The following is a 13,712-nucleotide window of genomic DNA, read 5'->3' as shown; positions in this document are numbered from 1 at the left end:
TTAGCTACACCTGCAACATTTGATGTCTGAATGTCATTTGTGTTTTTCCCCACTCATTCACCCATCTCTTTACATTGCTGATGCATATTTGGTGGCCTGACTGCATCCAGACTATGTCAAAGGCTCATCCTGGTAGATCTGAACCTAATGCAGCTTGGAGTGATCGGATGACAGAAGTCACATTTAGGTGCCAGGTGTAACTGAGGCCATAGATGCTCCATATCCATTACTTTGAGTGTTTTATATAACATGACTGGGGGGTGTTTACAACTCCACCACGCCTTCAGCAGGCTGGAAAAGTGGGATTGATACTGATTTACATACTAAGAGGGACCAAGAGTCTGTTGATTGGTCAGTCATTGGGTTCATTTGTTGAAATCAAATCAAGCTTTATTTATACAGCACATTTCAGACATGGATGCAACACAATGGCTTCACAGGAAAATAAAATGAAAATAAACAGAAATATTTATAACACAATGAACAGAATAACAACAACTGAAAGACTAATGAGCACCCTAAGGAAATGCCATTGATTAAAATATTAATTGAATGCAATATCCAACCCAAAATATAAGCTTGTTTTTTTAGGAGGTCCCTCAAACAGAAGAGGGAACTAACAACAACAAACAAAACACATGGGGTTTTAGGAGGGGCTCTGAAAGACACTATGGGGGTGTCCACTGAAAGTTGACTAGTGACAACAACTGGGACCTAAAAGACACCCACCATGAGAGCTACTAAATCTGCCCAAGAAGAGGCAAACAAAAGTACATTTGGCTTCTCTCTCTTTTCAGGGTTCACTCGACAGGCATGTTGTTGGATCTGGGCCCAGTCCCCAATGTCACCCCTTTGTTAATATGTATTGGCAATAATTAACTTCATGGTGAGGCATGGAATAATAAAACATGTATATTTTGTCAGGCTGGATGTTTGAAATGTGAGTAGGTGATTTGAGTTATGCTTCTTCAGTAGTGGAATAAAGACAATTAGCACTTGAATGTTGTAAAGAAATACTGTAGTGATGTAGGATTGTTAATACAATTGATTATATACAAATTGATTATACTGCATCCATGTGTATATATATCATTTGTTTACCTATGCATGTCAGTTAAGAACAAATTCTTATTTACAATGACGGCCTACCGGGGAACAGTGGGTTAACTGACTTGTTCAGGGCCAGAACGACATATTTGTACCTTGTCAGCTCAGGGATTCGATCCAGCAACCTTTCGGTTACTGGCCCAATGCTCTAACCACCAGGCTACCTGAAAGTATGTTGAAATTAAGTCGTTTTCAAGTAATTTAAAAAACGACCCGAAAAATACAGATTTTAAACTTTCACTTTCAACTACAACCAAACTAATATTGGACGCTGGACATAGTCTTCTTTTCAATTGCGAGGTGTCCCAATGTCAAAACACAGTTTAACGTGTCCAAATCAATAACCAATATGCAGAAACAGTTTGTGATTAATTGAAAACCTAAACATAAAATGTACTATATACACAAACATCTGCCACAATAATCATATTACTTGTAATTTTTATAAACAAGCACCTTATAAACTGCACAAGAACCAAAAACGCTATGTTTTGACAAGTAGCAATAAATCACTGATATCGATTGGGGGGGGAAATCAGGTTGTACGTGCTGCTGAAACTAACACAACTAAAAAAACACATGGAAATTGGAGATATATTTTATCTCACTGGTTAGAGGACAACCTGCAGAAGACAGTCAGCTACATTTTGGAGTGATGCATTTAAATGTAGGGGTCACTAAACAAAGGAACGCAACACTTATTTGTCATCACTCATCAATATCATGTAGAAATCAATTGTGCTGAGAGGAGAGAGAGGAGGTTGCACGTCCTGTTAAAACTAACAGCTCAAAAACCACACGGAATCTCGAAATAATGTGTACATCACTGGTTAGAGGATCATTTGTAGAAAACAGCTAGCTACATTTTGAAGTGTTGGATTTCTATTCCAGTGGGTCACCAACGTGGTAAACAGCTAGCTACATTTTGAAGTGTTGCATTTTGATTCAAGTGGGTCACCAACGTGGTAAGTTAAACACAACTCTTTTTTTTTGTTAGTAACTTTTGTTGAAGATTTTTCCCCCTGGGGCTAATATCCATATCATGCCGAAATCAATTGATAAGGGGGAAAACGTTTAGGCTTCTACATTGTGACATTATTAAAATACTCCTACTACAATGTTAAAACATTCTACATTGAGACATTAATTCATTGATATCATGAAACAACTCCTTCATGTATTTTCTGATATTTGATCAGATTATCTCTGGTCACAGCTATGAAGTTTCTCTCCTGTGTGTGTTCTCTGGTGTCGAGTCAGAATGTTAGATGTAATAAAACTCTTCCCACATTGATCACAGCTATAGGGTTTCTCTTCTGTGTGTCTTCTTTGGTGCACTGTCAGATGGCCAGATTGACCAAAACTCTTCCCACATTGACCACAACTATAAGGTTTCTCTCCTGTGTGTGTTCTCTGGTGTACAGTCAGATGACTAGATGTAGTAAAACTCTTCCCACATTGACCACAGTTATAAGGTTTCTCTCCTGTGTGTGTTCTCTGGTGTAGAGTCAGATTGCTAGATTCAGTAAAACTCTTCCCACATTGACCACAGCTATAAGGTTTCTCTCCTGTGTGTCTTCTCTGGTGTCGAGTCAGAATGTTAGATGTAATAAAACTCTTCCCACATTGATCACAGCTATAGGGTTTCTCTCCTGTGTGTATTCTCTGGTGCACTGTCAGATCACTAGATTGAACAAAACGCTTCCCACATTGATCACAGATATAAGGTTTTTCTCCTGTGTGTGTTCTCTGGTGTACAATAAGATGGCTAGATGTAGTAAAACTCATCCCACATTGAGTACAGCTAAAATATTTCTCTCCCGTGTTGATTCTCTGATGAATGCCTGATGAGGAGGTGAATCTCTTCCCATGGTCGGAGCAGCAGTGAGTTCTCTTTCCTGTGGATCTCTGCAGGTGTTTCTTGAGGTGTTCTGATCTGGAGAGACTCTTCTCTGCCTCGTCAGCATCATGAGGTTGTTGAGGCTCCGCAGAGGATCCACAATAGTCACGTGTCTCTCCTGTGTGAACGACAAAGTCAGACCGATGGTTCAAGGCCTACAACAGCAGAAATTCACTGTAAAAGGTGATGCCAACAGAGTAGCCATGATGTTGTACAACAATTGACGTCTGTAATCAATGTTCAAATTATTTTACAATTGTCTTAAAATGAGCAAGAAGTCATATTTTGTCTTGATTTCACATTAGTAGTAAAATTGATGATTGTAGGTTAGAAGTAAGTTAAAGTTGCTGAAACTCTAAGCAGTGTGCCAGACGACGTTTGGTCTCCAATATAGGCCCCTTTCTGTGTTTAATAAAATTGAGGCATGAGGGCGATGCACACATAATTTGAATGCAGAAACTCCTCCCTGCTAATGAGGAAACCGATAGCCACAAGCACAGTCAGTGTAGCTCAGCTATCCCCATTGAGACCGTGTCTGTGCCTCGACCTAGGGTGGGCAAAACTAAACATGGCGGTGTTCCCTTTAGCAATCTCACTGGAATAAAGACCTCCATTCCTGTCATTATTGAAAGGGATTGTGATATCGCTCATCTCAAAATAGGGCTACTTAATGTTAGATCCCTCACTTCCAAGGCAGTTATAGTCAATTAACTAATCACTGATCATAATCTTGATGTGATTGGCCTGACTGAAATATGGCTTAATCCTGATGAATTTACTGTGTTAAATGAGACCTCACCTCCTGGTTACACTAGTGACCATATCCCCCGCGCATCCCGCAAAGGCGGAGGTGTTGCTAACATTTACGACAGCAAATTTCATTTTACAAAAAAAAAGAAATGTTTTTTGTGTTTTGATCATCTAGTCATGAAATCTATGCAGTCTACTCAATCACTTTTTATAGCTACTGTTTACAGGCCTCCTGGGCCGTATACAGCGTTCGTCACTGAGTTCCTATCTCACCTTGTAGTCATGGCAGATAATATTCACATTTTTGGTGACTTTAATATTCACATGGAAAAGTCCACAGACCCACTCCAAAATGCTTTCGGAGCCATCATCGACTCAGTGGGTTTTGTCCAACATGTCTCCGGACCTACTCACTGCCCCAGTCATACTCTGGACCTAGTTTTGTCCCATGGAATAAATGTTGTGGATCTAAATGTTTTTTCCTCATAATCCTGGACTATCGGACCACAATTTTATTACGTTTGCAATCGCAACAAATAACCTGCTCAGACCCCAACCAAGGATCATCAAAAGTCATGCTATAAATTCTCAGACAACCCAAAGATTCCTGGATGCCCTTCCAGACTCCCTCCGCCTACCAAAGGATGTCAGAGGACAAAAATCAGTTAACCACCTAACTGAGGAACTCAATTTAACTTTGCGCAATACCCTAGACGCACTTGCACCCCTAAAAATTAAAAACATTTGTCATAAGAAACTAGCTCCCTGGTATACAGAAAATACCCGAGCTCTGAAGCAAGCTTCCAGACAATTGGAATGGAAATAGTGCCACACCAAACTGGAAGTCTTCCGACTAGCTTGGAAAGACAGTACCGAGCCCTCACTGCTGCTCGATCATCCTATTTTTCCAACTTAATTGAGGAAAATAAGAACAATCAGAAATTTCTTTTTGATACTGTCGCAAAGCTAACTAAAAAGCAGCATTCCCCAAGAGAGGATGGCTTTCACTTCAGCAGTGATAAATTCATGAACTTCTTTGAGGAAAAGATCATGATCATTAGAAAGCAAATTACGGACTCCTCTTTAAATCTGCGTATTCCTCCAAAGCTCAGTTGTCCTGAGTCTTCACAGCTCTGCCAGGACCTAGGATCAAGGGAGACACTCAAGTCTTGACACAATGATGAAAATAATCATGGCCTCTAAACCTTCAAGCTGCATACTGGACCCTATTCCAACTAAACTACTGAAAGAGCTGCTTCCTGTGCTTGGCCCTCCTATGTTGAACATAATAAACGTCTCTCTATCCAACGGATGTGTACCAAACACTACAAGTGGCAGTAATAAAGCCTCTCTTGAAAAAGCCAAACCTTGACCCAGAAAATATTTTAAAAACTATCGGTCGAATCTCCCATTCCTCTCAAAAATGTTAGAAAAAGATGTTGCGCAGCAACTCACTGCCTTCCTAGAGACAAACAATGTATTCGAAACGCTTCAGTCTGGCTTTAGACCCCATCATAGCACTGAGACTGCACTTGTGAAGGTGGTAAATGACCTTTTAATGGCATCAGACTGAGGCTCTGCATCCTAGACCTTAGTGTTGCTTTTGATACCATCGAACACCACACTCTTTTGGAGAGATTGGAAACCCAAATTGGTCTACACGGACAAGTTCTGGCCTGGTTTAGATCTTATCTGTCGGAAAGATATCAGTTTGTCTCGTGGATGGTTTGTCCTCTGACAAATCAACTGTACATTTCGGTGTTCCTCAAGGTTCCGTTTTAGGACCACTATTGTTTTCACTATATAATCTACCTCTTGGTGATGTCATTCGGAATCATAATGTTAACTTTCACTGCTATGCGGATGACACACTGCTGTACATTTCGATGAAACATGGTGAAGCCCCAAAATGTCCCTCGCTGGAAGCCTGTGTTTCAGACATAAGGAAGTGGATGGCTGCAAATGTTCACCTTTTAAACTCGGACAAAACAGAGATGCTTGTTCTAGGTCCCAAGAAACAAAGAGATCTTCTGTTGAATCTGACAATTAATTAATAATTGATGGTTGAACAGTAGTCTCAAATAAAACTGTGAAGGACCTTGGCGTTACTCTGGACTAGAGGTCGACTAATTAGGATTTTTCAACGCCGATACCGATTATTGGAGGACCAAAAAAGCGGATACCGATTAATCGGCCGATTTTTATTTATTTATTTGTAATAATGACAATTACTTAACACTTATTTTAACTTAGTATAAAACATCAATAAAATCAATTTAGCCTCAAATAAATAATGAAACATGTTCAATTTGGTTTAAATAATGCAAAAACAAAGTGTTGGAGAAGAAAGTAATATGTGCCATGTAAAAATGTGTGCCATGTAAAATATGTGCCATGTAAAAAAGCTAACGTTTAAGTTCCTTGCTCAAAACATGAGAACATATGAAAGTTGGTGGTTCCTTTTAACATGAGACTTCAATATTCCAAGGTAAGAAGTTTTAGGTTGTAGTTAATATAGTATTTATAGGACTATTTCTCTCTATACCATTTGTATTTCATATACCTTTGACTATTGGATGTTCTTATAGGCACTATAGCATTGCCAGTGTAACAGTATAGCTTCCGTCCCTCTCCTCGCCCCTACCTGGGCTCGAACCAGGAACACATCGACAACAGCCACACTCGAAGCATCGTTACCCATCGCTCCAAGAAAGCCGGGGCCCTTGCAGCGCAAGGGGAATAACTACTCCAAATCTAAAAGCGAGTGACGTTTGAAACAGTGTTAGCACACCCAGCTAACTAGCTTGCCATTTCACATTGGTTACACCAGCCATTAGGCTGATAGGCTTGAAGTCATAAACAGCTCTGTGCTTGCGAAGAGCTGCTGGCCTAACACACGAAAGTGCTGTTTGAATGAATGATTACGGGCCTGCTGCTGCTCAGTCAGACTGCTCTATCAAATCAGACTTAATTATAACATAATAACACACAGAAATACGAGCCTTTGGTCATTAATATGATTGAATCCGGAAACTATCATTTCGAAAACAAAACGTTTATTATTTCAGTGAAATACGGAACCGTTCGGTATTTTATCTAACGCGTGGCATCCCTAAGTCTAAATATTCTTGTTACATTGCACAACCTTCAATGTATGTCACAATTACTTAGAATTCTGGCAAACAGCCCAAACTGTTGCATATACTCTGACTCTGCGTGCAATGAACGCAAGAGAAATGACAATTTCACCTGGTTAATATTGCCTGCTAAACCTGATTAGTAGTTATAACTAGTGATTATGATTGATTGATTGTTTTTTATAAGATAAGTTTAATGCTATCGAGCAATTTACCTTGGCTTCTACTGCATTCACGTAACAGGCAGGCTACTGGTGGAGTGCAATGGTTAGAGCTTTAGACTAGTTTAGACTAGATTGGAACCCCTGAGCTGACAAGGTGAAAATCTGTCGTTCTGCCCCTGAACAAGGCAGTTAACCCACAGTTCCTAGGCTGTCATTGTAAATCAGAATGTGTTCTTAAATGACTTGCCTAGTTAAATAAAGGTATAAAAATAAAAATTATATATATATATATTTTTAAATAATCGTAAATCTGCGCCCAAACCCTGATCTCTCTTTTGATGAACATATCAAGACTGTTTCAAGGACAGCTTTTTCCACCTACGTAACATTATATCAGCTGATGTAAGAAGGGCTATATAAATACAAAAATGGTGAGCAAAGATTTTAGTTTTTCACAATGTATTCTGAATGTGAATGGGGGAAAACTCAGGAAACTCAGTTTCCTAGCCTCAGTGCAGTGGGCAGCTGGGAGGAAGTGCTCTTATTCTCCATGGACTTTACAGTGCCCCAGAACCTTTTTGAGTGTGCTACAGGATGCAAATTTCTGCTTGAAAAAGCTAGCCTAAGCTTTCCTAACTGCCTGTGTATATTGGCTCCTAACTTCCCTGAAAAGTTGCACATCACGGGGGCTATTCGATGCAGAACACCACAGGATGTTTTTGTGCTGGTCAAGGGCAGTCAGGTCTGGAGAGAACCAAGGGCTATATCTGTTCCTGGTTCTAAATTTGAGTTGTGGAGTTTCTCAAATACATTTTTCTTCACCTCAAACAGCAAGTAAAAGTCTAATCAAAATCAATTGAGTATGACAATAGTTCCTCAAAGTATTTTCGTAAAATATTTCCAGCTCTCACCCTTTTGATAACCACTCGGCATGAAAGGGAAATATGTAATGCTCTGATCCAGTGGAAATGTCATAAAATATCTGAATACGTCTTATCCTTTGCACAAATAGCCGACAGCTGTATCTGTCCCGAACTCACTGGTGCGTGAAACTCTGAGGGTCCAGAATATTTTATACAATGTTGCAAGCTTGATATGAGGATTTTCGGCTAGACCAAGTTGATAGTTGATACAATGTTTCAAGTTCGTCAGGATATTTTCTACCTGCAGGCCACAATGATAACATCTTCTGGCTTTATGTAGGTTATTTAAACTTAGCAAGGGAAATAAAAAATTGTATTCATCATTTTCATTTAAATAGAATGTAGATTAACCACAGAGAATGATGTTGAGATACAAAAACTATTATAATTATTATTACAATTATAAATTAAATTAAACTGTTCCAGTAAAATGTGTATATGAAAATCATAACTGGCACCAGATCAGTAGAAATGGTCAGATAAATTGGCACCAAATGGAAAAGGTTGCTGACTGCTGGTGTAACCTATTACTAGAAACTATAGGAGCATAACGACTGCTGGTGTAGCCTATTACCAGAAACTATAGGAGCATAACGACTGCTGGTGTAGCCTATTACCAGGAACTATAGGAGCATAACGACTGCTGGTGTAGTCTATTAACAGAAACTATAGGAGCATAACGACTGCTGGTGTAGTCTATTAACAGAAACTATAGGAGCATAACGACTGCTGGTGTAGTCTATTAACAGAAGCTATAGGAGCATAATGACTGCTGGTGTAGTCTATTAACAGAAACTATAGGAGCATAACAACTGCTGGTGTAGTCTATTACCAGAAACTATAGGAACATAACGACTGCTGGTGTAGCCTATTACCAGAAACTATAGGAGCATAACGACTGCTGGTGTAGTCTATGAACAGAAACTACAGGAGCATAATGACTGCTGGTGTAGCCTATTACCAGAAACTATAGGAGCATAATGACTGCTGGTGTAGCCTATTACCAGAAACTATAGGAGCATAACGACTGCTGGTGTAGCCTTTTACCAGAAAGTTTAGGAGCATAACATCAGAATTTACAAAGGAATTTAAGAAGGCAAGCAGCAGTGAGAGGAGTAGGCTAAGGAAGAAATATTTTTCTGATGGTTAGGCTATCTTGTTTCAGAGGGGTGTCACCAATAGCACATAATGACAAAATGAAGAGAGGTAATACATTATTTACTCATACCATTTGCTATGAGACTTGAAATTGCTTTCAGGCGCATCTTGTTTCCATTAATCTTCCTTGAGATGTATTGACAACTTGTTCAGAGTCCACCTGTGGTAAATTCAATTGATTGGATATGATTTGGAAGGCACACACCTGTCTATATATGGTCCCACAAATGTCAGAGCGAAAACCAATGAGGTCATGAGGTCGAAGGAACTGTCCCTAGAGGTCCTAGACAGGATTGTGTCGAGGCACAGATCTGGAGAAGGCTACAAAAAAAATTCTGCAGCATTGAAGGTCCCCAAGAACACAGTGGCCTCCATCATTCTTAAATGGAATACTCTGCCTAGAGCTGGTCACCTCCCCCAATCGCTCAGAAGGGCCTTGGTCAGGGAGGTGACCAAAAACCTGATGGCCACTTAGACAGAGCTCCAGAGTTCCTCTGTGGAGATGGGATAACCTTCCAGAAGGACGACCATCTTTTCAGCACTCCACCAATCAGACCTTAATGGTAGAGTGGCCAGATGGAAACCCCTCCTCAGTAAAAGGCACATGACAGCCTGCTCGGAGTTTGCCAAAAGGCACCTCAAAGACTCTTAGACCCTGAGAAACAAGATTCGCTGGCTTGATGAAACCAAGATTGAACTCTTTGGCCTGAATGCCAAGAGTTATGTCTGGAGGAAACCTGAAAGACCTGCTCCAGAGTGCTCAGGACCTCAGACTGGAGCAAAGGTTCACCGTCCAACAGGACAACGACCTTAAGCACACAACCAGGACAACACAGGAGTGGCTTCGGGACAAGTCTCTGAATGTCCTTGAGTGACCCAGCCAGAGCCCGGACTTGAGCCCGATCTAACATCTCTGGAGAGAACAGAAAATAGCTGTGCAGTGATGTTCCCCATCCAACTTGACAGAGCTAGAGAGGATCTGCAAAGAAGGATGGGAGAAACTCCCCAAATGCGGGTGTGCCAAACAAATGAGCTAAATGAAAGGGGGAAAAATAATTTGATACATTTTAGAAAAAGGCTTTAACGTAACAAAATGTGGAAAAAGTCAAGGGGTCTGAATACTTTCCGAATGCACTGTATACAGCAACACCTCCCCATAAGCATTCCTGTTTATTCTGTAGAATATATTCCTGTATTGCTACTGCTGTATCAAAGGAATTATCTCAGTGAGTTTCAGAGATGAACAGTACAGTGCATTCCATATTCAATAGGCAGGCAAGTAAACAAAAACATTTTCAGATAAAACCTATTCCAGAAAATGTCAAAGTGTATAAAACGCCCGTCTAAGAGACTGTGGACCAATGACATTGTCATGCTGTGACACACAGATCCTCAGCTAATTCTCACTAAATCTCTTTTTAAAGTCAGGGTATGAGTCGAGAAACATGCCTATTTTCCCTGAAAGCACATAATGTTATGATTGCAAAGCTACACGATATTACAGAGAATAAGATAATTATCTCACATCTTTGAAAATATTTGTAATGTTGTGCTTCTTGTTCACAGAGGGTAATTCATGCCAATGTTCTTTTCTTTAAGCTACTAATACGAATCGAAAGGAGTTTCCAATATCCTAATTTCTTAAAGTATTTCTGGTGATAGCAAGTGATAGTGATACACAAGCTAGGTCTATTTGAAACATTGCCATTCAATGGCAGCATTTAGCAGCCACCAGATTCGGAAGCTTTAAAACCACATAAAAAATATTATATTTTTGCCCAAAGTTAAGATATAAATTATTCAAACTTAACATAATAGAGGCTGGTTATTATTTTAGGCTATTTTAGTTTTGGAGTCAAAGATAGTTTTGGAATAGTTTTCATTTTTCAAACATGTTTGTTATTTTATTTCAGTTTACAAAATAGTTTTCCCCTAATTACTTTTTCTATAATAAGCATGGAGGTTTCCCCTATCAATCAGTCATAGGTACTGGAGACAAAGCGCCTCGTAACCTAGCTGGGAATGGGACAGACATAACCCTTCTGTGGTAACAGACAGGGGCGATTTGTAATCAAATCTAATTCCCAGGAATGGGGTTCATAGGAAGCACAGAGACTGTGTGTGGGATAATAACATGGCCGCGTCCAGAGAGGTGTCAGCAACATTTAAAAAAATATATATATATAGTGTTTAATGACAAACCATTTTTACAAATCTGTCAAAACACCAACTTAGACTTTACCATGAAATGCTTTACTTACAAGCCCTTAACCAGCAGTGCAGTTCAGGAAGAAGAAAATGTTTACCAAGTAGACGAAAATGAAAAGTAATAATAAAAAGTAACATAATGAGAATAACGAGGCTATGTACAGGGGGCACCGGTACCGAGTCAGTGTGCATGAAGGTGGGGACGTAGTGACTATGCATAGGTAACAAACAACCAGCGAGTAGCAGCAGTGGGGGGGATTTGGTCCTTCTGAGGATCTGGTTACCCATGCCAAATCTGTTCAGTCTCCTGAGGGGGAAAAGGTTATGTTGTGCCCTCTTCATGATTGTCTTGGTATATACCCACGTAGGTGATTGAAAAATGAACTGGGGTCCACACTCCAGTCCAGTTGATGTTGGTAATGCACCTTAAAGTTGGTTGCCAACCGCCATATAAAGTCCAAAGAAGAAAAAGAAGCCTGAAGGAAGGAGAAATTACAAGAAAAAAATTTGGTTTAGCGTTTGGGGCGTCGCGACTGGTTACCTATTTTGATGTGATATGAAAGTATTGTGTGAAATGATTTATGTGATATGAAACTATTGTGTAAAATTATTTTGATGTGATATGTAAGTATTGTGTGAAGTGATTTTGATATGATAAGAAAGTACAGTGATTTATGTTTTTGGAAACGTATCGCAATTGAGAATCAATTCACATTTTGATGGAATATTTGGCTATTTTAGCTGCCAGAGCCAGTCTCCCTCTGAAAATAACATACAGTCCTTGGACCTTGAGGAGTAACGGGGGCAGCAATCAGCAGTAGAAACAATAACAAAGCGTACTCCATGCCCATTTTGGTAAAAAGCTGAGGGATGGGGCTGGAGAAATGCAACGATCCATGATATCAGCATTATTGTTTTAACCATGTTTTGAGGATATACAGTGTTTGTTTATATTTACTGACAAACATTGGAGTAAAAAAAAGCTTATATTTTGGGGTTTTGATGGGGTACGACAGTTGAACAATGCTCATGAGGCATTTATAAGTGAATTCTTCAAGAAACAATGAGTACATATCATTCATGTATAAGTCCCAAAATGGATGTAACAACCGCTGATTGCCCCTTTAAGAGTACATATTGGGCTAAGCTAACAGAAGATATTGAGGACTACAGTCTTTCAGGCATTGTCATTGGATGCATACAGTGTAGCTTCAGCAATTCCTACAGAACAACATTAAAGTGTAGAACCCCTTTACTGCATACAGGTTCAACGACTGCAGAGACGGTACTTACTGGTGTTAAACAGATCTCCAACCTCCTCTTCTTCCTCCAATGTGACAGTAATCTCCCCCTCCTCCTCTTTCTCTTCCTTCACTGTAACATCCTCCTCCTCTTTCACTCTGAAAGCATCTTCCTCTTCTTTCACTGAAACGTCTTTCTCTTCTTCTTTCACGGTAACAGCCTCACCCTTTACTTGTTTTTGTATTGTAACATCCTTCTCTTCCTCCTCCTCTTCTTTTACTGTAACATCCTCCTCCTCTTTCACTCTGAACGTATCTTCCTCTTCTTTCACTGAAACGTCTTTCTCTTCTTCTTTCACGGTAACAGCCTCACCCTCTTCTTGTTTTTGTACTGTAACAGCCTCCTCTTCCTCCTCCTCTTTCACACGAGTTTCCTCCTCCGTCCAGCAGACCGCCTCTTCTTTATCAGGAGAGTAGCTTAGTGAACTCATGGTCGGGGATGTTAGCTAGCTAGCATTAGCGACTAGCCTAGTTCTAAGCTAACTTAGCAAACCAGCTAGCAGACAAACAACGTAAATATATAATTAAATGGGCCAACAAGTACATACGAAAGAAGTGTGTTTAATACACAGCGACTAATATACACCAAAACAGTGTAAAGAGAGTGAATGTTGAAGCTGTGTTTGCTAGAAAGCTATCGAGGTGTCTGACTAGCTGTTGTTGCTGAAGGAGCGTCCCGTCACACTGGCAGCATCGCCTGATCCTAAAATACGCACATCGCCATCTGCTGACTGGAGTGGGCAACGCAGTTGAGGAACCAAAAGTTTATTTTTCATTTATTTCATAAAAGTTTAATATTATATTAAGTCGTTCAAAGACAAGCATGAGTTGATTTATTCGTGTTTAATGAGTGAGAATTTAAAACAAATTTTACACCCACTACACATTTGCATTGAACCATACTTCTGACATGGATCTGATTTTGACCCCAGAGGCATATCTTTTATCATAGCCAAAATGTGGTTTATTCAAATCTTCAATTTTTTCATGACTTTGTCAATCAACTTGTTCTTAATAAATCTAAATCACGGTTTAGTGTTTCTGTATCAATATGGACTTTTAAC

General features: G+C 39.7%; 1 protein-coding gene across 1 annotated transcript; it reads right to left on the bottom strand.

Moving 5' to 3' along the window:
• Positions 1-309: 309 nt before the first annotated feature.
• On the bottom strand, positions 310-12,767 carry LOC121846776 (gastrula zinc finger protein XlCGF17.1-like; the record flags this gene model as incomplete). Its single annotated transcript, XM_042324166.1, has 2 exons — positions 310-3,125; positions 12,641-12,767. Coding segments are annotated over 2 exons (945 nt in total), but the record flags the coding sequence as incomplete, so codon positions are not given.
• Between the last annotated feature and the right edge of the window lie 945 nt (positions 12,768-13,712).

The sequence above is a fragment of the Oncorhynchus tshawytscha genome, linkage group LG07, assembly GCF_018296145.1.
Source record: "Oncorhynchus tshawytscha isolate Ot180627B linkage group LG07, Otsh_v2.0, whole genome shotgun sequence".
NCBI classification, from domain to species: Eukaryota; Metazoa; Chordata; class Actinopteri; order Salmoniformes; family Salmonidae; genus Oncorhynchus; species Oncorhynchus tshawytscha.
This window is presented reverse-complemented; position numbering and strand designations above follow the sequence as displayed.